Source organism: Choloepus didactylus, chromosome 18, assembly GCF_015220235.1.
Source record: "Choloepus didactylus isolate mChoDid1 chromosome 18, mChoDid1.pri, whole genome shotgun sequence".
In the NCBI taxonomy this organism is placed as follows: Eukaryota; Metazoa; Chordata; class Mammalia; order Pilosa; family Megalonychidae; genus Choloepus; species Choloepus didactylus.
Window position 1 is genome coordinate 26115425 of NC_051324.1, and position 24092 is coordinate 26139516.

Here is a 24092-nt window from a genome sequence, read left to right on the forward strand (position 1 = left end):
TGTCTGGTGGAGAGGCAGTAAATAAACAAATAGTTACACAAATACATAATTATGGTATCTGTTATTATGAAAAGAAAAAGTAAAGAGGGGTGGGGAGAGAAAGCTTCTCTGAAGTAACACTACTTTAGGACTTGAAGGCTAAGTAGGAGTTGGTCAGGCAAGAAGCGAGCACTGTTAAGGCCCTGAGGTAAGAAAAGAACCAGGTAGATTCTAGAAACAGAAAAGCAAGTGCCTATAGAACATAGTGGGTGGGAAGTAAATAGCCTGGGATAAAATAGAAGAGGAAGGCAGGGGATATATCACACAAAATCCCTTTAAAGCATGTTAAGCTTTTTGGATTTTATTACAAGTACAAAAAAAGAAGTCAAAAGAATGGGAAAAAAAGACTTTAAGGCACCTGAAATTCAAGGCCTTTATAAAAAGCAGAATACTATCAACGCAACTTCTGCCATTAAAACATAATAGACCTACTCCCCTACCAAGTGTCTAGCTACTCTTTTAAGTCCCATCTATTATGTCACACCTAAGAATCTGAATCTATTGCTAATGAGAAATACCAGGCTCAAAGGAGATGGGAGAAGCTATAATAGGAAATAAACTGTATGGTACAAGTTCAAATTTTCTGATCTTTAGCCACTCACACCTTTTTCAGGATTTTTTTTTTTTTTAATGATGGAGAACTTCAAACATACAAGAGTGAGCAGAATAGTCTAAACAATACCCACACACTCAATACTTGGCTTTAGCAATTATCTACACATGGCCATTCTTGTCTCTTCTATACTATCCATTCTCCCTATATAATTTTAAAGCAAATATCAGACTTATTATTTCATCCATACATATTACAATAAGTATCTCTAAAAGATTAAAACTTAAAATATATATACAATTATCAAGTCTAAAAATTTAATGTAATCTTTAATGTCACCAAATATCCAGTGCTCAAATTTCCAATTTTTAAAAAAAGTTTGTTTGAATAAGGAATTAAAGATCCACAAATTGTGACTGATTCATGTCTTATAAGTTTTAACTATAGATTTCTCCTCCACCTCTCTCTAAGGTTATTCTTTTTTCAGTCAAGCATTTCTCACTTTAAATTTTAAATCAACCTAAAACCTCCTGTAATGAAAAAGGCTTCACTCACATTAAAACTGGTTAAACATAAAGATTTTTAAATAGATAAGACGTTTTATAAGAAATATCTATCTTTTCTTTCTGAATTAAAATGTTTATACTTAGAATTTTGGTATAAACAGAAAATAACAGACTTTCCAGATTATTCAAAGAATAATTTTTATCATATGAAAGATAAATTATTTCATTTCTACATTTTAAAAAAGCTGTAATTAGCCAGTGTCATGGATTTACATACATTCATTTCTCATTATAATGTAGAACAATTTTTAACATGAATATTTGATGCTTGAGGAAGGCAGCTAGAAATCAGTGTTTTACTTGACATCTTTTGGACTCTCGACTCTGTATTTGAACAACATACATCCTGTCTTGCAGGGGGAAACAGAATGCAGTGAGTGACAGCGTCCATTAGACAAAGCTCTTTTACACTTCAAATCTATTGGCTATAATTAGAGGTTATCTAGAGGAAAGTGACAACCATACATTTTAAACCTTGAGAGAGAAGAATGAGGCTTTCTTACTCCATATTTGATGAGGCTTTTTGTAGAAAAGCCATATAAAACAGGGTTAGACATCTGCACTACAGCATTTAGCTGTGATTGTTAGCTTCAAAGATAAAATATTTTAAAACTTTGCCTGGAATTTTTCTAATACCTGTCATTTTATACTCTTGCTTTATCCATTCCAAAATGTTTATCAGAGGATGGCATTCTACAGTGTTTCTAACTGGCAAAAACAGTATTCGGACCAGTAGGAACGATCTGGGAATCTTAGAAGTGATGGAACTGAGTGAGAGTAGCAGAATTTCAAACTTCAGACTTCATACCTGACTTTTCACTTAATAGCACAAGTCTCTCTATAACCCCATTATTATTTTGGGGAATAAAAGTATGTGAAATTAGCCTTATGATATAGAAGGATGACTGTAAAGACTTCTAAAGAGTCCAAGTATCCCAAGTATCACCAACTTTTCAAGGGATCCCAAATACAAAAAAATGTAAGCAGACTTGTCTAATTAAAATATGGCTAAAACTATGTCCTTAAATGATGGTCATTACCAAACAGTGTCTCAGCACATTTCTCACATCTTTTAATTGGACAAAAGCTCGTTATTGAAGCTGGTTTTGTTTTGTTTTGTTTTTTACAATTTTAACCTTTGTAATGTTAAAAGATTCATTATAAACAGTTACAAGATTACAAATGGTTTAGCTTCAGTTAGGTCTTTATCAACAAAACAGCTTACTACTGTGAATAATCTCAATCATAAATATAACAAGATATTCAAATGTTCATTTTACGGCTTTTCTACAAAAAGCTTCACATGTTAGTTCTATGAATGAGTTCAAATCCTAAAGACCAGATTCAAAGATAAGAATAAGGCACTTACAAGGAATCCAGTTAAGTTCCACTTTTAGCAAAGGAGCTAGCACCTACCCCTGCCCCCACCATTCTCTCACCCTCAATAGATTCTAAGTTCTTTAAGGTACAGATTATGTTATTACTATTATTTTTATAGAGTTGTAGCATAAAGTACACAAATCCTAAGTGTACCATTTGATTAATTTTTACATACACACAACACACACACATGTGTAACCACAACCCAGATCAAGAAACGGAACATTTACTATACCCCAGAAGGTCTTCTCAGAGCTACCTCTATTCTCACTTCTGTCACCATAGATTAGTTTTGCCTGTCCTGGAACTTCATACAAATCGAACCATAAGGCATGAAGTCTTTTGTGTATGACTTTTTTCATTTACTATAATGCCTGTGAGATTCACCCAGGTTGCTGTGTGGGCCAGCGGTTCATCCTTTTCGTTGATGTGTAGCATGCCATTATATGAATGGAATAAGACCACAATGTACCTATCCTGGGTACTGTTGGCAGACATTTGGGTTGTTCTCAATTTTAGCTATTACAACAAAACTGCTTTAAACATTCTTGTACATGTCTTTCGGTGGATATATGCATTCATTTCTCTTAAACGTATACCAATGAGTAGAACTGCTGGGTCATTAGATAGGTATATATTTGGCTTCAGTAGTAGACACTGCCAGTTATGCTCCAACCAGCAATGGATAAGTTTCAACTGCTCCATATCCTTGCCTACACTTGGTATTATCAGTATTTTAAATTTCAGACATTTTGGTGGGCATATAGTAGTATATTGTAGTTTTAATTTACAATATAATGACTAATGATTTTTAGCACTTTTTCATATGCTTATTAGCCACTTGTTTAACCTCTTTTGTGAAATTCTTGATTAAGTCTTTTCCTGATAGGTAGTCTTATTTAGTAGAAGTTCTTTATAGGATGTATAAGGTTTAGATACAGAATTCGCAGTCTAAAAATTTCAAGTAAAACACTGATTTCTAATTGTCTTCCTGAAATATCAAATACATATTTTAAAATTATTCTATCACATAATATATTCTGGAAACAAATTTTTTATGAATATATGTCTGAGGTCTGCCTTTTCACTCTCTTAATGGTATCTCTTGATGATAGAAGTTCTTAATGTTAATGGTGTCCAATTTAACAATTTTTTAATGATTAATGCTTTACTTGTCCAGTTAAGAAATCTTTGCTTATCTAAAAGTCATGAAGTTATTTTCCTTAGTTTTATTCTAGCAGCTTTATCATTCTACCTTTCACATTTAGGCCTATGATTCATTTTGAATTAATCTGTGGGCATCTAGGTAGAGGTTAAGATTCAGTTTTTTTTCATATGGATATGAAACTGTTTATTGAACGGCCATCCATTCTCCACTGAATTGCAGTGGTGCCTCTCTTGTAAATCAGGTGAACACATATGTATATGCCAGTTTATAGGCTCTCTAGGCTGTTCCATTGAATCTATTTTGCTGCCTTGATTACTGTAGCATCATATGTCAATACTTGGCGTGTGAATTTCCAACTTTGTTCAACTTTTTCAAGACTGTCTTAGCTATCTCAGGTCTTTTGCATTTCAATATAAATTTCAAAATAATTTTGTCAATTTTTACACTCACAAAAACACAAAACATGACTGGGAGGGATTTTGATTGGGATTACATTGAACCCCAATCAAGGAACAGCTTAAATTGGGGAGAAACAGGCATATTAACAATATAAAAGTTTTCTAATCCATAAACATGAAAACTCTTACTATTTTAAATACATCAAGAATCTGCCCAGTACTACAAACTTTAGGCACACAGCAAAACAAACAACAGCAAAAACCCCAAATCCACTGAAAAGTAACTTGCCTCTACAATATCCTTTGACATTAATATTAATGACGTCTGCAGCAGAATATTAAGTCTGCATTCAGAAAAAGGTCCTATTGCTGCCATAATGGTATGATTATCTACCTTGCTTCTCTAAAGAGGCTTCATTTGTGATAGGTCAGACTACAAAAATGAAAATGAATGATCCTTCTTTGCCTCCATTGCCATTGCACTGCCTCATTTTACCCCTCTTTTAGCATCCGAGAGCTAAAAAATTGGGAAAAAAGTAACATTTTTCATTTCAGACCCTGAGAATTCTTTTTTCTGTTACCTTTATTCATTCACTCACTCACTCTTCAAATAGACTGCCTACTTTGTGCTTATTGCTGTTGGCTAAATATAAGGAAAAAGCCCAAGATCTGTATTGCAGGCACTCTTAAGCAAGAATCCAAGGACACTAACAGGGTTTTGAATGGACTTTAGGGGATTACTGAAAGCCTAAAATGACACAGAAATTGTGTGTATGTACATTTTCCCAAGGCTTCCACCAGAATGTTAAAGGAATACACAATAAAAAAACCTCCATCATTGCTTTTTCATCCTGATCATATGACAGTTACGTGTACGCATGCATGCATGCACAAATGCACAGATGGGGGATGTAGACAGAGCAATATGCCAGATTTTACAATAACTCAGATTCTAACTAGATACTTGTGATAAACGACCTCAATCTTTAGACATTTAAACCCATTTCTGTTTCCTTAAGTTACTGCACCAAGGTGAACCTATCCATTAAGACGATGCAGTAGCTACTCAGATATATGTATCTGAAACCAGCAAGTTTGATAGAATGACTCTGAAGGTCCTGTTCAGAAGAAATGTCAAAGCCTCCCAGGGTTTTGTAGTTATTCTCTGATACATAAAAGCCATCCAAATTAAAATCCAACCTTCCTACAATGACCAGATTTCTAAATGCCATTTGTATGACATTCCTTTCTTCTCTCTATTCAGTCAACTCTTAATCTCAAAAGGCTCATCTTAGATTTTACCTTCTCCAAGTTAAGCAGTCTTGGGCTTCCAAGTCTACCACACTTTCTCTCTTTTCCTAAATATTATGGTACCTGGTCACCAGCAATCCCCTGAAAAGCTTAAAAAAAAAAAAAAAAGAAAAAAAAATACAAATGCCTTGGCCTCAGCCCCAGAGATTTCAAGTTAGTAGGTCTGGGGTGAGACCTATGAATCTGTGTTTTTAAGGCTCTCCCGGTTATTCAAACAGGCTTCTAGGTTTGATTGTCCTGCTCTTTCCTATACATACAACAAGACTGTCCTGAACCATAACAGTCAGTCCACCATTAGCACCTTTATCATACTATTTATCACACTGATAAAACCATTTAAGCTCCTCGAGGGAAGAGACCTCTGTAGAAGCTAGTGTAGTTTGTGCATCGGATGTGTGCAATAAATGTCTACTGAATTAATTAATATGGCTCTGGAGCCAGAGAGATTTAGGCTTCAATCTTGATCCACCTTGACCTTGGACAAGTTACTTAAAACTAAGCTCTGGTTTCCTCCTCTGTAAAATAGGGATAACAAGCTTTATCTGAGAAGATTTTTAAGGATTAAGTGAATTAATGTATGTAAAGCATCTAGGTTACTTCCTGACACATAGCAACAAATGTTACATACCTGGTTCACCTTCTCAAAAAGGACAATGTTTTAAATTTTTGCATCCTCCACATGACCATAGCACTGTGCTCTGTACAGAAAACATTTGCTGACAAACATTTGTTGCCTTAATTACACCCAATACCAGCTGCCTCTCAGACTGGCATTCCACACACACCAGATATGCTGGCCATGAAATGCTTTTGAAGATTGATCTCAGAACGTAGCAGAAATCCATTACTTATAAAATAGTGGAGCCTGTCATCTTCAGCTCCAACTATCTGCCTCCCACAAAGGTCACAGGTACTCTTTTATGAGAGAGTTCAGGAACTCCAAACAATGGTTGCTGTGTGTTGACTGGTATGATTTTCAAGAATTCAGTTTGTCTCTTTTGTTATACACACACTCTGACACTCTCTTTGTAACTTTATTAGTTACTCCATAGTAACGAGTCGTGAGCAAAGATACCAACATAGACAAACAGCAGTCTTTTACACGACCCTTCCTTTATATAAGAAGCCAAAATTGGCCTGATTATAATAAACTATTGAAGCCCTTAGTAAGTGAATTCCTCATGCCACCTTTGAAATAGTTCTTCACCACGAACACCTTTACTTGAGTCTCTGATAATGAATATGAGATTTGCATTCTTTGAAGTGGGGTCAGTACTCCAGCAAATTCAAGAAATAACTAGGCAAACACCAGGTAACATTCTAAATCACTTCCAAAATCTGAGGAATTAAGTCATAAAATAGCAACCTGGGTGGCATTCTGAAAGTTATTAAAACAAACACATTGCTAGGTAGTTCCATTTGACTAAAAGATACCGATATCTTTTTTAAAAAGTTCAAGAAAAGGGATCTCAAGAAGTAACCAGTAAAATGAAATATGTCAAATCAAGAAGCTTCAAGTGAAACATGTTATAACTTTGATATTCCTAGTTTTACCAAATAATTCAAACTTTTACGAATTTCTCTCAAAGTGATACCCAAACTTTGGCCAAAGTTCTAAAAGGCTCTCGTGTAAACAAGCAATCAGACTCACAGGAAATTGTTATTATTTTAAATAAAGTTTTATTAAAATAGCATAAGTTGGGTACTATGTTCAGGATTTAAGGCAGTTTTTCTTTTCACATTAAATTAAAAACTGAGAGCCCAAAGCTAACAACCATGGGAAAATTTTACACATATCAAACTTTTAATTCAGGATTAACTGAGGAGAAGCTATCTTTCAAACTACAATGAGTCTCTTCACTTATAAGACCTGACATCTCTAAACATAGTCATAAATAAGAGAACCTATATTACCCTTAAGGGCTGAACTGTTTTTTTTTTTTTTTTTTTTTTAAGGAGAAAGTATTTTCCCATATTTCTAACTTAACCTCTGATTTAAAATATTAAAGGAAAAAAAAAATGAGGCATTTAATATTAGGAGTCAATTACTCCCACTTAAACCACTCAAACTACATATTACACTCTATGTGTTGGATATTAATATAGTCTGTCAGATAAATATTAACATTTGCTTTGCATCAACCAATATTTACCTGTCAATCAATAAATCTTTGAATTAACTTAAATTCCCTCATTATTCAATCACAAAAAGGGTCTAATTTGCCTTGGGTTTCCAAATACCTTAATAACAACCTTGGTTATGGTTCCTTTCTAACTTACTTTCCTTACAAATGTATGTTCCTTTTTTAAAGGGCTTTAAAAATATTTAGTAGCTTATATTCTTAGAATTAAAGACATTCAGACTGACAAATGCAGAGCACACACCACAATTCAGAAGCCAATCTGAAACTTAATAGGTTCAATGTTTCCTAATTTGGAGGTTAGCCTTGTACAATTCATAGCTTAATTTTCAAACCTCCAAATAAAATTTTGATAAAATGGACCTCCTGGGTGATTCTAATATGCTGCCAGAATTGAAAACCACTGACCCCAAGAGTGAACATTTAAGACTGTCATAAAGACATAAAGGGTATATATAAAGGGGAAGAAAAGTACTGAGATAATACAGCTGAAAAAACTGTGTGCTTGTGTGCATGTTTCTTTCGATCAAAATGTGTGAACTGAAAGCCTATCAATAAGTATTCTCCTATAACCTCACTGGTGTGCTTACAACTTTTTATAGAGTAGCTGATTTCCAAATTTTACTTGCATGTAGCCCTTTAATCCTTTCTTGCTCTTTATTAATACAATTAAGTAGGTTTAGGAAGCAGTTTTCCCCAAACGTCAATTTCACTTACATTATCATGTTTAAAAAAACACAACATCTTCAATTCCCGGAAGACCCTTTTGCAAGAGACCAGATTCTGGAAGACGTTGGGCATCTTTTTGAGTGCTACTCTCTTTCCATCTCTTGGATCTGTTACTGACCTAAAGAAGCAATATTTGGGGGGAGAGGAAAGGAAAAAAAGACAGAAAAATCAATTCCAAATCCTGCTTCAATGTTTCAAATCACAACAAACATCTTTATCTTACAACACTCAATATTAAGTCCATTTAATAATGCCTAAGGTGTCAGCAAGAAAGAAGAAAAAAAATCAAAGAGAATATTTAGTCCAATTCATCTGCCATGACTTAAAAAAATTAGTCTAAATTTCTTTAAATGCTTTTTTTGAAAGTTCACTTTGCACTACACCTGAAGTAGGAAAGCAATTGGTGGTAAAGCCATTTTAAAGATGGGTATAAAAAGGAAGCACAGAACATTAAGTAACATGATCAAGCTCAAATTAGTTTTATGCTTTATTTTCAGAACCATATTCAAAATGGAAGAGACATTCAGAGGTTTGCACACTTAGTCAAACATAGAGAACACAATTTAAATATTTTGATTTCTTATATAAACGATCTTTTAGTAATATGAACTTCACTACCACCAGTAGCTGAATGGTGTCCCTTCCTCAGAAGTCTGGGTACTAGCTCCACAGAGATCCCTCTGGCTCCAAGGTTATGATAACCTCTTCCCCTTTGTTTCCCAGCCTTTGGTTTGGTTGCTACTTCTTGTAATTACTATCTCTTTAACAGCTCAGGGTCCCCTTTTATCTGTTTGATTCCTTGTATTACATTTCCCTTTGTTTGAAATATTAGTGTGTTTTCCATTTTCCTGACTGAATCTGATCATAAATATTAATCAAATAGTTAAAAGAAACAAATCAATACATTTGGTAAATATGCCAATTGGTGAACTGATTTTCCATGAATTAACCTCAAGCTTTTATTCTTCTACCCATCATACAAAGACGGATTGTCCTTATAGAATTTATTCCTGTCAGTTTATTTTGCTAGATTACTGCCTATCATTTCCAGCTGCCATTTTTATTCAGTTCCTGTTTTAGTCATTCAATGCTTTGGCTATTCCTCCCAGATTTGCGTCATTTATAAATTTGATACATGTGTCATTAATGCTTTCATCAGAATTGTTAAAGTTTTTAACAGAACTGAGAATACACCTCTGCAACAGATATAGCACCAGAAGCCACCTATGACACTGGTATGGTTATCTATTAATTACTCATTCAGTTAACTACAATCACTCAGGTTATTTTTTTCATCTCTTCCACAGGAAATCAGACACCCATCAAATTGCCTTCCTGAAAATAAAGCAGTCCTGTTATCTGCCCATCTGCCTGAGAACCAGACCAAAGTTCTTTATGAACACCAAGACTTCTTTGTGAATTCATTTCAGTGATCACCATACTTCCTTTTCTTAGTGTTCACAAAACTTTTAATGAAGCAGTCTAGTATTTTTAAATAGCATAAAGGACTTCACTTTCTTCCATTTATTGAAAACTTGGTAAAACAATTAAGGATTATCAATAGCTTGCAATAACTAGGCCAGAAGACCTAAAATTCTTGGTTGTTGCTTAAAACAAAACAAAACAAAACAAAAACCAAAATCCACAACACTGCATAAAATCCACAGAAATCAAGAAAGTAAAATGGGGGGGGAGGGAAATGTCTATAATATTATATTCATATTATTCAATTTAAAATATTTTTCTATTTAATTATGCCACTCTATACCCAGATACAAGAAGAGAAAAATGTCAATGAAATAGCAAGGAAGGAAATTTCCAAATCACACATTGTATTCAGTTGTCATGTCTCTTTAGTCTTCTATAATTGGGAACTGTTATTTAGCATTTCTTTGTCTTTCATGAAATTGTTATTTTTGAAGAGTATAGGGCAGTTATTTTGTAGAAGGTTCCTCAATTTGAGTTTGTCTGGTGCTTCCTCGTGATTAAATTCAGGTTATACATTTTGAGCAGGAAAAATACCACAGAAGTGATGTCTTCTCAGTGCATCATATTAGGAGGCAACATGATGTCAGTTTGTCCTATTACTGATGATAACAGTGATCACTTTGATGGGGTATGCCAGCTTTCTCTTCTGTAAAGGTACTATTTTTTTTTCCCTTTGTGGGATCCTTTGAGACTCCTTTTGTATTTATCCACTGACGATTTTTGCCGGAATCAACTATTACTGTGATGGCTGCCCAATGGTACTTTTAGTAATTCTTATATCTCTAACACCAGTCAGGCAAATATATATTACTTTTTAAAAAGTGAGTAAATTGATTAACACAATGCCCTCTCCAAAGGCTTCATATAGCAATACATCTTCCCTACTTCTGAACTCTTACTGGTCTTGACTATTGTGGTGAAGAAAGCTGCTCTAAGATTAACCTACTCTGGGAAATACTTGACACAGGCTCAAGGTTAGTACTGTGCCTTGTAATGCTTTAAGGTGAAATTCACAAAGCAGTGTTTTACTTTATTATTCATGCAAAAGCCAGTCATGCCTGTGGCTGTAACAATATACCTTTAATGAATGTGAATGGCACTGCAGTAATTTCACACCATGTTAAGTTGGGGTAGCTGATGTTTTACTTCAGCATAAACAGTACCTCAGAACAGATAAGTGTGGAAGCATGTTACACGGGAATGCTTTTATTTTCTTTGTGATTGAAAGATTTTCTGTGCTTAGTTTTCTACTGCTTGCAATACCCTGGTTATTCCAACTGCACTTGTGAATGGAGCTACCGCTGTAGAGATAATGAACAACACCCAGGGCAACTTTCCTTATTTCAAAAAAGCCACCTTCTTTTCACCTACTATTCACTTACTGGTCAGTTACTTTCCCTGCCATAAATACTAGATGCCGTATATAAAACAGTGCATCTGTCATTTTACCTGATTACTTTCATAAGCGATCAAGCTGTACTCACAAGTGTTTACTTCCTAAATTTTAAATTAATGTTTGATTCTGAAAATACCATGTTAAAAATCAAGTTTTAAGGGTTGTGAGAAAGAATCTTTTCACATCTGTCTGGAGTACATCAATCCTTCTCTGCACTTAGAACACAGGTTCAACTGTTTTTTAAAAAGCCAGAAGAACCCACAACCATTCTTCAGAGACAAATAGAGTCAGTCAAAAGAATACAATACCAAAAAAGGAAGCTTTTCGGATTTGGTGTGTCATTTTGTTGTAGTTGTCTTTATCCCAGGAAACTGTGACCATTGCCACAAATCTGTTTAATTACCTACTGACAAGCAGAAGAGTTGTAATGAAATATGAATGAAACTTCTTATTGGGGATACTTTCCCAGGAGCTAGAATGTCACACTAAACCATCTTAAAATTAGTTTAAAAAAAAAAAAAAAAAAAAAAGTATAACTATTCAGTAAGGAATCTCCAAGAAATCGAAGACACTTTTCCCCATAACATGTTTTAGTAATCCTAAAGTTAGTGGATCTGATACAGGTTTTTAGTTACTGAAAGCAAAAATACAATTTATAATGAGAATGCTTGATCTTAGATTAAGAAAATCAGGTTCTTTAAGTTCTATTCATGTAAAGTTGTAATCAGCAATCTTTTTTTTTTGCTATTCACACTACAATTACAATGTCAACTGTGCCAATACAGTAAACATCTCAATAATAGAATCTTTTAGGCTCTAATTTAGATTATTGCCTTCATATTCATTTTGGAAATCATTTCCTTAAAAGTTATTTTTACTCGTATTTAGGTAAAACTGCTTGAGAAACAATAGCAAACTATGAAGCAAAATTTTTATAACAAACAAGTCTAGGAAATGTATTCTATTTGTACTTTAGTCCTTGTATGTTCAAGGAAACTATAGGTTTGGGAATAAGGATTTTATTTCTATGTGTCTCAGGTCTTTCCAACCCAGAATTTTAACAGTTTGTACTTTGATTCATTATGTCATAATTTACAGAGCTATAGACTATTTAGAACAAACCTTCTGGGTCTCCCTGTGCCCTCACCCAAATACATAAATAAAAAAGGATTCTCAACTTTCATATTTGGATAATTTGGTTCTACCTGTTCAAGTTATTTTTGTTTGTTCTTTTATGTTTATCCAAATTTGGTATTTGCAGAGTTAGCTCTATACATAAGAAAGAGATCCTTTTTTTTTTCAAGATACTTAGAAAATGATCACCAAATTTGTTTAGCTGGTATTATTAAAAAAAAAAAACAAACAAAAAAAAAAACCTTGGACAACAGCTAAACCAAAGCAATGAAATATTTAATTCCTTTTCCTATCCTCCCAACATAACACCACTGATCAGAAGAAGCAAAACATCTATATTTACCTGAAAGAGTTAAGTATGAACTTAAATATCCTCTATCTCTGTGTTTAAATAAGTATAAATATTTAAAAAGTGAGAATACACAGTCTGGTCTGTGCACTGATGCAAAAAAGTGTATGGGTGCAAAAATCCCCACAGATGAGACAGCACTGGTCCATTCCAATCTGTAGTAAGAAACCCAGGGGTGCTGATAAGGGAGAAGGGAAAGGAACAGGCAATCATTCAATATCAAAAGACTTATTACCAGTAAGACCTAACTTTTAAGACCTACCCCACCCAATCCACCAATAATTATTAGATACTTAAAATAAAGCAGAAAAGTCATTTTATGCTAATTCCTGTGGTCCAGGGGATTGTTTGTTCTCTAGACCATGAATTAATTTGTTCCAACTTTACTGCTTTACTGCAGATGCCAGGGAGATATAGTGACTCTTCCTTTTCAGTCACGGTCACAAGAGTCGACCTGCCTGCAGGAAAGTTGCCAAGCTGCTTTTTCAATGGGAATTTTCTCATGTTAGAGGGTGAATATGACATAGCCCAGCCTGCCAGGTCTAGGAAGTTTTCATGGCTCACTAGCCAACGTCCTCTTCTAGAAGGACTCACGGATATTGCATGGGGAGGAAAACCAGTTGCAGTGAAGGAAAGATTTCTGTGCAAAGCAACAAAGAAGGATAATTCACAGCTACATCTGTCTTGCCTTTTAACAATTTAGACTAGGCAAGAAGAGGTTACAAAGGGTAACCAAGGTTAAAACTGTCACACAAAATTGCCCTTGATTTTAATCCCACTGATCACTTCCTGAAAGATACGTGTTCACTAATAGGAACACTGAGAAGTATAAAGATAAAAACAAAACAAACAAAATTAAAAATGGCAATTTTGTTGCCATTAAGTTTATAAAGATAAAAAACACCAAAGGAAAGAAATGGACAGTTTTATTCACATAGCAGGTATAAAACAGTATGGCTTGGCAGATGTCACAAATCTTAATGAATTTAGAAACAGAAAGTCCACATCAGAAAAAAACTAAATTTTTTTTCTTAATTTCCATATTGAATACTTTATTTAATATTTGGTGGCTAATCTAATATTCTAATAATTTCTAAATACAAAATGGAAGTTCCAATATGCTATCAGTTAAAAGTAAACTGAACATACCAACAGTAAACAGACATTTTTGAGACTGAATACGGCTTGGAATTGTGGCTATAAATAAAATGTCCATATTTAAAATATCTATATTTATTTAAAATATATATATATTAAGCATATATAGGTGAACAGACAAGTGATCAGAGACTTGTTTTAAAATGCCTTAGCAACAACAATATAAAAAGGATAGATGAAGCAAAACTTGTTAATTATTGAACCTGGGTGGTGGGTATAATGGGGTATTTTCTTCACGCTACTCAAAAGTAAAGAAAATAATGCATTTTTGAAAATTTTCAAAATAAAAAAATTAAACCAAAATTTATAAAAGATACTATTTACGATAATAACAAAAATATCCAACATTTAGGTCAAGTAACAAAAGCTGTGCAAGTCTTCTATAAAAAGACAAAAAAAAATTTTTTTTTGAGAAAGCTGAAAACTTAAATAAATGGAGAAATATTATATTCAAGGATTGGAAAACTCAATAGGTAAAATTTCAATTCTTCCCAAACAGATTTATAGATTCAGTGCAGTTTCAATCAAAATCCCAAAAGTTGTTCTTTTTGTGGAACTAGACAAACTAGTTCTATAATTTATATGGAAATACATACGTGCCAAGAACAGCTAAGACACTCTTGAAGAAGAACAAGTTGGGAGAAAGTGCTCTATTAGATATGAAAACTTCTTCTAAAGCTACAGTAATTAAGACAGTGTAATTCTGGGGCAAGGATAGACAAACCAGTGAAGTGGAAATGTGACCCAAAAATAGACCCTTGTGTATACATACTTTTGTTTTACCATGAAGGTGGCTCTGCAGGACAATGCAGATAAGAAGGTTGTGCCACTTATGAAGCCACTGTCTATCAGTTTCAAATCCATCCATCTATATGCTGCTCTGTGATGCTGGAGCTAGGACTCAGCAAATCCCATTTCAATTTGCCAGCTTGCTCCATGTTAGGCTCTGCAGTAGGGGAGGCTAGAGGAAGGCTGTACAGCTGGAGGATGAAGGGATCTGTTCTTTCCTCTGAGCTTTCTGTCTGTTTCTGTGTCACCCTAGCAACCCTTCTTCATTCCCAGCAGCAGTCGTAGGACCTTCCTACAGCAGTAGAATCCAGTTTACAGTTTTCCCAACTGCAGAATCAGCCTCACTGCACCCCCAGCCATGAAACTAACACCTGTGAGCCAGTACCTTCTCCTTAGAGGTCTAAATTTCAGCTGCATGGGTTCTAAGTTTCAATAATTTCAACCTCTTCCCTTTATTCCCCCAGACTTCGGAGTGGTAGCTGCTACTTCAGTGATACTTTTGTGTTCTCTTCCTGCCTTTTTAGTTACCTAGTAGAAAACTGTATACCTAATTCTTAATCTTTTCCATTTTAAACTCTGTTTAAATGATTGGTGTGATTTCTTTCTCCTGATTGGACCTTGAAAGATACAACAGTCTTTCCAAGGTATGCTACCGGGAAAAGCAAAATAAACCTTCACACCTACTTCACCACCATGTACAAATATAACTTCGAGGTGAACTGTAGATATAAATGTAAAAACCAAAATCATACAGTTTTTAGAAGATAACATAGGAAGTACCTTCATGATCTTGAGGTAAGAAATGATTTCTTAAATAGAACACAAAAAGCACTAATCACAATGAACAAGATGGATATATTTAACTACTTTAAAATCAAGAACTTCTTTTCATATCTTTACATTGCTAAGAGAGTAAAAATTTAAGTCACAGAGTACGAGAACTTGTATGCAACACATAGCAGAAATAAAAGGCTCTTATCCAGATGTATCCAGAACTCCAACAAATAATTTTTTTAAAAAAAGGCTTAAATAGGCACTTCATGAAAGAAGATAATCCAAATGGCCAAGAAATACATGAAAACACGTTCAACCTCATAAGTCATTTGGGAAATAAAAAGATTAAACTACAGACAGAAAACAGTAGTAGATAGATAGTAGTACTACATAATCAGCAGAATGGCTACTGTTTAAAAGTCTGATAATACCAAATGTTTTGTGAAGATGTAGTACAATGACAATTCCTACAGATTGATGGTAGGTGTGTAAATTGTAAAAATCACTTTGGAAAACAGGTCAGCATTTATCTTCTAATAGAAGATATGTATACCCCATGACCCAGCAATCTGACTCCTAGGTATATGTACCCCACAGGAATGTGCACACCTATACACTAAGACCCATATAATTATGTCCTAAACAGCAATATTTGTAATATCCCCCAAATTGAAAACAATCCAAATATCAATAGTTAAGATAAAATTATTGTATATTCATACTATGGAATACTTTACAGCAATTAAAATGAACTGCTATAATCAACGACATCAGTTAATCTTACAAACATACTTTTGAACAAAAGAAACCAGACACAAATGAATACATACTCCCTTCATTTCTATAATATTAAAAATATAAGGAAAGTCAAACTCTCCTTTTTAGGGCAGCACACTTAAGAGAAGGAAGTGGTTACCTTAAAAGTTAGGAGGGTGGTTATCTCTTTTGAGAAATAATGATGGGAGTGGAAATAGAAGAATTTGGATGCTGGCTACACAGGCTTGCACTGTGATAAATCACATTTTGTGTACGTTTCTACACTTGTGTTATATAATTAAAAAGGTTTTTAAAAAGGCAAACTGCTCAGTTTAATTTTCTAGCATAAAAAAGCATTTTAGCTCAAAATCTGTATAACGTATAATTTTTAAAGAGGATGATTCTTTCCATTATTTTTCACATAGATATACACTTACAATAGCCCAATACATTTTGTCATTTCTTTCCCTGTGCCACCGGTTCATTCTGTACAGAAGAGTGCACTATAACATCTTTGGCAGAATTCCAAAAGAATTTGCTTGCTTTAAAAAAAAAAATGTCTTTTTTCATCATTACATAAGAATATGCTATTAAGAAACATTCTATAGGAGAGAGATCTGTCAGCAGGATTTAGGACTACGGCCCTACCTGGAATTGAATCACTACGCCACATCTCCCAACTTCTTCCACTGTGAAGCAAAATGCTGAAACAGTTATAATACACAGAAGTGCTTCAGCCTTTTAGTTAGTTAGCTCTTTAAAAATAACCCAAACCAAAAATATTGCAAAAACAAAATAGGAGGCAAGATCTCCAGCTGTGGCAAACAGAAGAGGTCAGCAAACCCTCTCCTCGTAAAACAAGGATTGAACTGAACAAAACTAGCAAAATGACAAAAGTCAAACAACAAATTCAAAAGTGTTTATTTATGAAAAACTGCTGAACTTTGGGTAACAATAGTGGGAGTCAGCGGTATTATTTTGGGGCTTCTCCTTAACACCCCCCCCCCCCTCCCCAGGAGGCTCCAGCACAGTAGATGCAGTAGTTCCACCTGGTTAGGGCTGGCCATGAAAGCCAGCAGCTTCACTGACCTAGGAAGCTGAAGCGATTTGAAGTGGAGGGCAAAAACCCCACACCCAGTGGCAATGAGAGCAAGAACATCAAAGTCATCTGGAAAAGAACAGGGAGAGCCTGCAGCTCTGCTAGCCTGAACTAGGGAGAGGGGCAGACTAACAGGAATCGAGTAATTGAACAAGGAGATCCTGGAAATGAGGGAACCATTGATGGACTACATAAACTCTTCATACATCCCCGGCTGACTGGGGGCTATGTAAATCCTTAGGGGAGAATTGAGAAGGCCCAACAGAAAGTAAAAGCTGGGGCACACCCAAAATTAAGTGATTTCCCCAACACACACAAAGATTAATCAGCAGAGGCTAGAAGCCTTATTGGTTCAAAGTATTTGCACACCACACCTTTGAACAATCGTTGAATGATCACTAAGCTCTACAGACACAAGCTAAGAATGCTAGGCTAAAATTAAAATAACAATTATGAAAAAAACTGAGCAGAGACTTAGTGGCCCCAGACTACAGAAAACAAAGATTCTATACATTCAGTCTAGACAAGTTACTTAAAAACAAACAAACACAAAATAACTGCAACAACAATCCTCAGGGATGGGAGAAATCAGATCCAGAGCTGCTAGAATTTATAATCTATTATGGCTAGTTTTTAACAAAAAATTACAAGACATGTAAAGAAAAAAGAAATTGTGACCCACACTCTGGGAAAAAGGTCAACAGAAATTGTTTCTGAGTGAATGGACTCAGTTGTTGGATTCAAAGATTTCAAAAGCAGTTATTATTATATATGTTCATAGAATTAAGGAAACTATATTTACAGAATTAAATAAAAACAAGGTGACAATGACTCAAAATTTTCTCTTAATTTCTTTAAAAGAAATGAAACTGTATGAAGCAATAATTATAACAATATATTATTGGGTTAATAACAAAGGTAATACATTTGACAATAATAGCACAAGAAGGAGAAGTAATTGAGTTATAGAGCAAAGTTGCTATAATTTGACCAGAATTTATATTAACCTGAAATATTGTATTCCCTAGGGCAATCAATTAAAAAAATCTCAACACCAAAAAAGGACTAAAAATCAACAGCTGAGTTAAAATGATTAACAAAAGAAACATGAGACACAGAAAACAAACAGAAAAATGACATATGTAAATTCAATCATATCAATAATCACATTAAATATAAATGTACTAAAATAAACATTTGAATCAAAAGGCAAATATTGATTCAAAACAAGATTCAACTATATGTTATCTACAAAAAACACACTCTAGATTCAAAGTTAAGATTAGGTTGTAGTAAAAGTATGAGTTGTGGTGATGATTACACAACACTATAAATTTGCTAAAAATAACTGAATCACACACTTAGTGAATTTTAGGGTATGCAAGTTATGCCTTAATAAAACTGTTAAAACAAAAATGAATACAGAGTACTCCTTCACCACAGAACATAGAATAGCAACTGTTTATAATATTCTAGGTCCTATTCTGATTTTGTTTTGTTTAGTTTTGACACCTGATATTCTATATAATTTTTCCATTTATCTTCATAGGTCACATACTAATCACTCAAAATAGTACAGAAAAATTTTCACTTCTTTCTTGCTTTCTGTTTTTTCTTTAAATATCAGTGTTTTTACTCCAATTTGTTTGGAAATTCCTATAATGTATGGAATGAGGTGCTGATCTATATTTACTTTTCTTACCATTAATCAATACCCCTGTGTTTCAGTTTGCTAATGCTGCCATTATGCAAAATACCACAAATGGATTGGCTTTTATAAAGGGGGTTTATTTGGTTACAAAGTTACAGTCGGAGGCCATAAAAGTGTCCAAGCTAAGGTGACAACAGGGTACCTCCACAGAAGAATGGCCAATGGCATCCAGAACACCTCTGCTGTCCGGGAAGGCATGTGGCTGGTGTCTTCTTCCTTTGCTCCCAGGTTGCATTTCAAAATGGTGTTCTCCTAAATGTTGCTCTTGGGATGTTTTGTCCTCTCTTAGCTGCAGCTCCTCTTCAAAATGTCACTCTCAGGTGCTCTCCAAAATGTCACTCTTAGCTGCTCTGAGCTCCTTCTGTTTGTCAGCTCGTTTATATGGCTCCAGTGATTTCAGACCCGCCCTGAATGGGTGGGGTAACACCTTCACTGAAATTATCCAATCAAACGTTTCACTCACAGTTGACTGAGTCACATCTCCATGGATACACTCAATCAAAAGATTCCAATCTAATCAACACTAATATGTCTGCCTCCACAAGACTGCACCAAAGATAATGGCATTTGGGGGGCCATAATATATCCAAACCAGCACACCCCACAAGTATTTATTAAATAATAGACCATTATTTATTTCACCTAGTTTATAACAAGATAAACCATGATTCAATTTTTGGAACTACTTTTGTTCTTTGGTTTACTGGCTTGTTTTTCAACCAAATCTATTCTGACAATTATCATGTTATATGTCTTCTACGTTTACAATCTTTCTGTATACACTTTACTGACATTTTATCAAGTTCTTTAAAGAAGCAATTACCAAATTTAGTATATGAGAACCAATTGGTGGGCTTTAGAAATAGAAACACAAAAAGGGAAACAATGCTATTTCATTAAGTTTGCAACAGGGCCTAGGAATTTGTATTTTTAAGAGCTCCCATCCTTTCACTTTCAATCTACTTGTGTTTCTTGTAAGTAGCATAGGTTGGACTACACTTCTTATCCAACCTGCCAATGTCTTTTAATTGGTGAGTTTAATCCATCTACATAGAATGTTCTTACTGATAATGAAGTAATTATTACTTAATTACTTCTGTCGTGTTATTTGTTTTATATGTCATATCTTCTTGTTTCTCAATTCACCCAACACTGTGTTCGACTTTTTCTAGTTTTAACATTTTGATACCCACTTTGTTCTTCTTCCATAAATTCTTAGTTATTTTCTTATTGGTTTCTTAGCTGCTTCTATAAATTTCTTAGTTATTTTTTTGTTGGTTATCATGGGGATTACAGATAACATCCTAAATTTAAAACAATCGAGTTTGAATTGACACCAACTAAGCTTCAATAGCATTCATTATATACTATGTTCCAACCTAGCTTTGTTCAATGCTCTTAAAGTTTTCATGGTCACAAATTACATCTTTATGCATTATATGTCCATTAACAGATTTGTAATTATTGTTTTACATGCTTATCTTTAAAATCATATAAGAAACAAAGAGAATTTAGTTACCAAAAACACAGTAATGTGAGCTTTCATATTTACTTAGGTAGTTACCTTAATCAGTAACCTTTATTTCTTCATATGGCTCTAGTGTCCTTTCACTTCAGTGTAAAGAACTCTCTTTAGCATTTTTTTGTGGGGCAGGTCTACTAGTGATAGACTCCCTGGGACAGCTGGAGTACTGGGTCAGCTGAGGGAGTACCTGCCACAGGTGTAACCCCACATCAAGCCAGATTTTGGCAGGCAAAGTGAGGGCACAGGAATCCCAGTTTCAGCTCAGCTCACCTGTGTAGATGCAGCCTGTGCTCGGAGGCAAAGCAGGCTCTGAGGATGATTAAGTTACCAAACAGTGCTATCTGCTGGTCAGTCCAGGAAGTGCAAGGGAATAGAAATACTTTTTTTTTTTCTTAAAAAGATGCTCCAGACCCTTTATTAGGACCACAGGAGATGGTATACAGGCCCTGCACAAGAACCCAGCCCAGTTTTGGCTGTGAAATACAGATTAACCAACTGTCAAAGCAGGGCTCTAAAACAAACCCAGGTCTTGCAGACTGGTGGAAAACAGAGACCACTGGAAGCTAGCATATCTATGTTATCACATACAGTGAACTTGCTGGGGTGCCCACTGCCTACCTCCCATCCCTGTGGCAGGCTGAGGTGGCTGCCTGATTTGGGGGGACGACTCGGGGTCAGAGCCCATCTGACAACTGGCCAGCAAGAAATACAGAGATCAAAGAAAACCAACAAGAAAACCTGAGGCAAAAGAGAGAAACAACCTCCAGGATAAACTAATCAAGAAAATCAGATGCCTAGACAGCAAAAAAAACATGAGCCACACCAGGAAACTTGAAGCTATGGCCCGGTCAAAGGAGTAAACTAACACCTCAACTGAGATTCAAGAGTTGAAACAACTAATTAAAGATTTTCAAACAAATCTTCTAAATCAAAACAACAAGTTGAAGAAAATGTGACAAAAGAGATAAAGGATATAAAGAAGACAAGGATGACCAGAAGGAAGAATTCATAAACTTGAAAAACAAATGCCAGAACTTATGGCAATGAAAGGCACAATAGAAGAGATGAAAAACACAGTGGAGACATACAACAGCAGATCTGGAGAGGCAGAAGACAGGATTAGTGAACTACAGGACAGAACACCTGAAATCCTACACACAAAAGAACAGATAGGGAAAAGTATCGAAAAACATGAACAGGGGCTCAGGGAACTGAATGACAAAATGAAGTACACGAATATATGTGTTATAGGTGTCCCAGAAGGAGAAGAGAAGGGAAAAGGGACAGAAAGAATAGTGGAAATAAACAATGAAAATTTCCCAAGGGTACATCAACTGATGAACAGAATGGTGTACTGTGATGTATGCATACAACAGAATATTGAGCAGCTGCAAGAAGGAATGAATTTGTGAGACATGCAATTAGGTGAACGGACATTGAGGACAGACAATATGTTGAGTAAAATAAACCAGAAATGAAATGTCTTTTCATTACAATGCCTCACAAATACGGACTAACTATAATGTGTAAACTCTGAGAATTGAATCTTAGAGCACAGCTTATCAGGGGAAGGCTTATTGTAAAGGTTCCTAGATTGTAAGCTCTTACATCAGCTACAACTATTCCTGAGTTGTAATGGCTATTTCTAAATTCTGAGATGCTGAGCTCTTTGTGTATAAGCTGGTTGGTCCCTGGAACTCTGGGTATTTGTGTGGCACCTGAAACTCAGAGCCAGTGTCCGGCAGCTACGAATGTCAGCCTTACCCCATACTGCAGATGTTAAAGAGTCTGAAAAAGTAATCAGACTGTGCTGGTTTGTATATATTATGCTCCTCAGAAAAAGCCGTATTCTTTGGTGCAATCATGTGGGGGCAAACCTATTAGTGTTGATTAGGTTGTAATCTTTTGACTGAGTGTTTCCATGGAGATGTGACTCAACCAACCGTGGGTGAAAGGTTTGATTAAATTATTTCCATGGAGGTATGGACCCCACCCATGCAGGGTGGGTCTTGATTTAATCACTGGAGTCCTATAAAAGAGCTCACAATACCATGAGGGAGGCGGGGCAAGATGGCAGACTGGTGAGCTGTAAGTTTTAGCTACTCCTCCAGGAAAGTAGGTAAAAAACCAGGAACTGCGTGGACTGGACACCACAGAGCAATCTGACTTTGGGCATACTTCATACAACACTCATGAAAACGTGGAACTGCTGAGATCAGCGAAATCTGTAAGTTTTTGCAGCCAGGGGACCCGCGCGCCTCCCTGCCAGGCTCAGTCCCGGGGGAGGAGGGGCTGTCAGCTCCGGGAAGGAGAAGGGAGAATTGCAGTGCCTGCTCTTATCGGAAACTCATTCTACTGATTCAAACTCCAACCATAGATAGACTGAGACCAGACACCAGAGACTCTGAGAGCAGCCAGCCCAGCAGAGAGGAGACAGGCATAGAAAAAAAACAACACGAAAAACTCCAAAATAAAAGCGGAGGATTTTTGGAGTTCTGGTGAACGCAGAGGGGGGAAGGGCGGAGCTCAGGCCTTGAGGCGCATATGCAAATCCCGAAGCAAAGCTGATCTCTCTGCCCTGTGCACCTTTCCTTAATGGCCCTGGTTGCTTTGTCTATTAGCATTTCAATAACCCATTAGATCTCTGAGGAGGGCCGTTTTTTTTTTTTTTTTTTTTTTAAATCCTTTTTGCTTTTTCTAAAACAATTACTCTAAGAAGCTCAATACAGAAAGCTTCAAAGAATTGCAATTTGGGCACGGCAAGTCAAGAGCAGAACTAAGAGAGCTCTGAGACAAAAGGCAATAATCCAGTGGCTGAGAAAATTCACTAAACAACACAACTTCCCAAGAAAAGGGGGGTGTCCGCTCACAGCCACCATCCTGGTGGACAGGAAACACTCCTGCCCATCGCCAGCCCCATAGCCCAGAGCTGCCCCAGACAACCCAGTGAGACGGAAGTGCTTCAAATAACAGGCACACACCACAAAACTGGGCGTGGACATTAGCCTTCCCTGCAACCTCAGCTGAATGTCCCAGAGCTGGGAAGGGGGAGCAGTGTGAATTAACAGAGCCCCATTCAGCCATCATTTGAGCAGACTGGGAGCCTCCATACACAGCCCAGCAGCCCAGAACTGCCCTGGGGGGACGGCACTCACCTGTGACATAGCACAGTCATCCCTCAACAGAGGACCCGGGGTGCACGGCCTGGAAGAGGGGCTCACTTGCAAGTCTCAGGAGCCATACGCCAATACCAAAGACTTGTGGGTCAGTGGCAGAGACAAACTGTGGCAGGACTGAACTGAAGGATTAGACTATTGCAGCAGCTTTAAAACTCTAGGATCATCAGGGAGATTTGATTGTTAGGGCCACCCCCCCTCCCCGACTGCCCAGAAACACGCCCCACATACAGGGCAGGCAACACCAACTACACACGCAAGCTTGGGACACCAATTGGGCCCCACAAGACTCACTCCCCCACTCACCAAAAAGGCTAAGCAGGGGAGATCTGGCTTGTGGAGAACAGGTGGCTCGTGGACGCCACCTGCTGGTTAGTTAGAGAAAGTGTACTCCACGAAGCTCTAGATCTGATAAATTAGAGATAAGGACTTCAACTGGTCTACAAACCCTA

General features: G+C 36.0%; 1 protein-coding gene across 3 annotated transcripts in view; it reads right to left on the reverse strand.

The window, feature by feature from the left end:
- NLK (nemo like kinase) overlaps positions 1 to 24092 on the reverse strand; it is a 233664-nt gene that overhangs the window by 80902 nt on the left and 128670 nt on the right. For all 3 annotated transcript variants that reach the window (XR_005212568.1, XR_005212567.1, XM_037808135.1), the window contains exon 2: positions 8274 to 8403. Coding sequence is in view for 1 of the 3 variants with exons in the window: in XM_037808135.1 (XP_037664063.1) it covers positions 8274 to 8403 (130 nt within the window). In the remaining 2 variants the exon portion in view is untranslated. The remainder of the gene's footprint in view (positions 1 to 8273; positions 8404 to 24092) is intronic.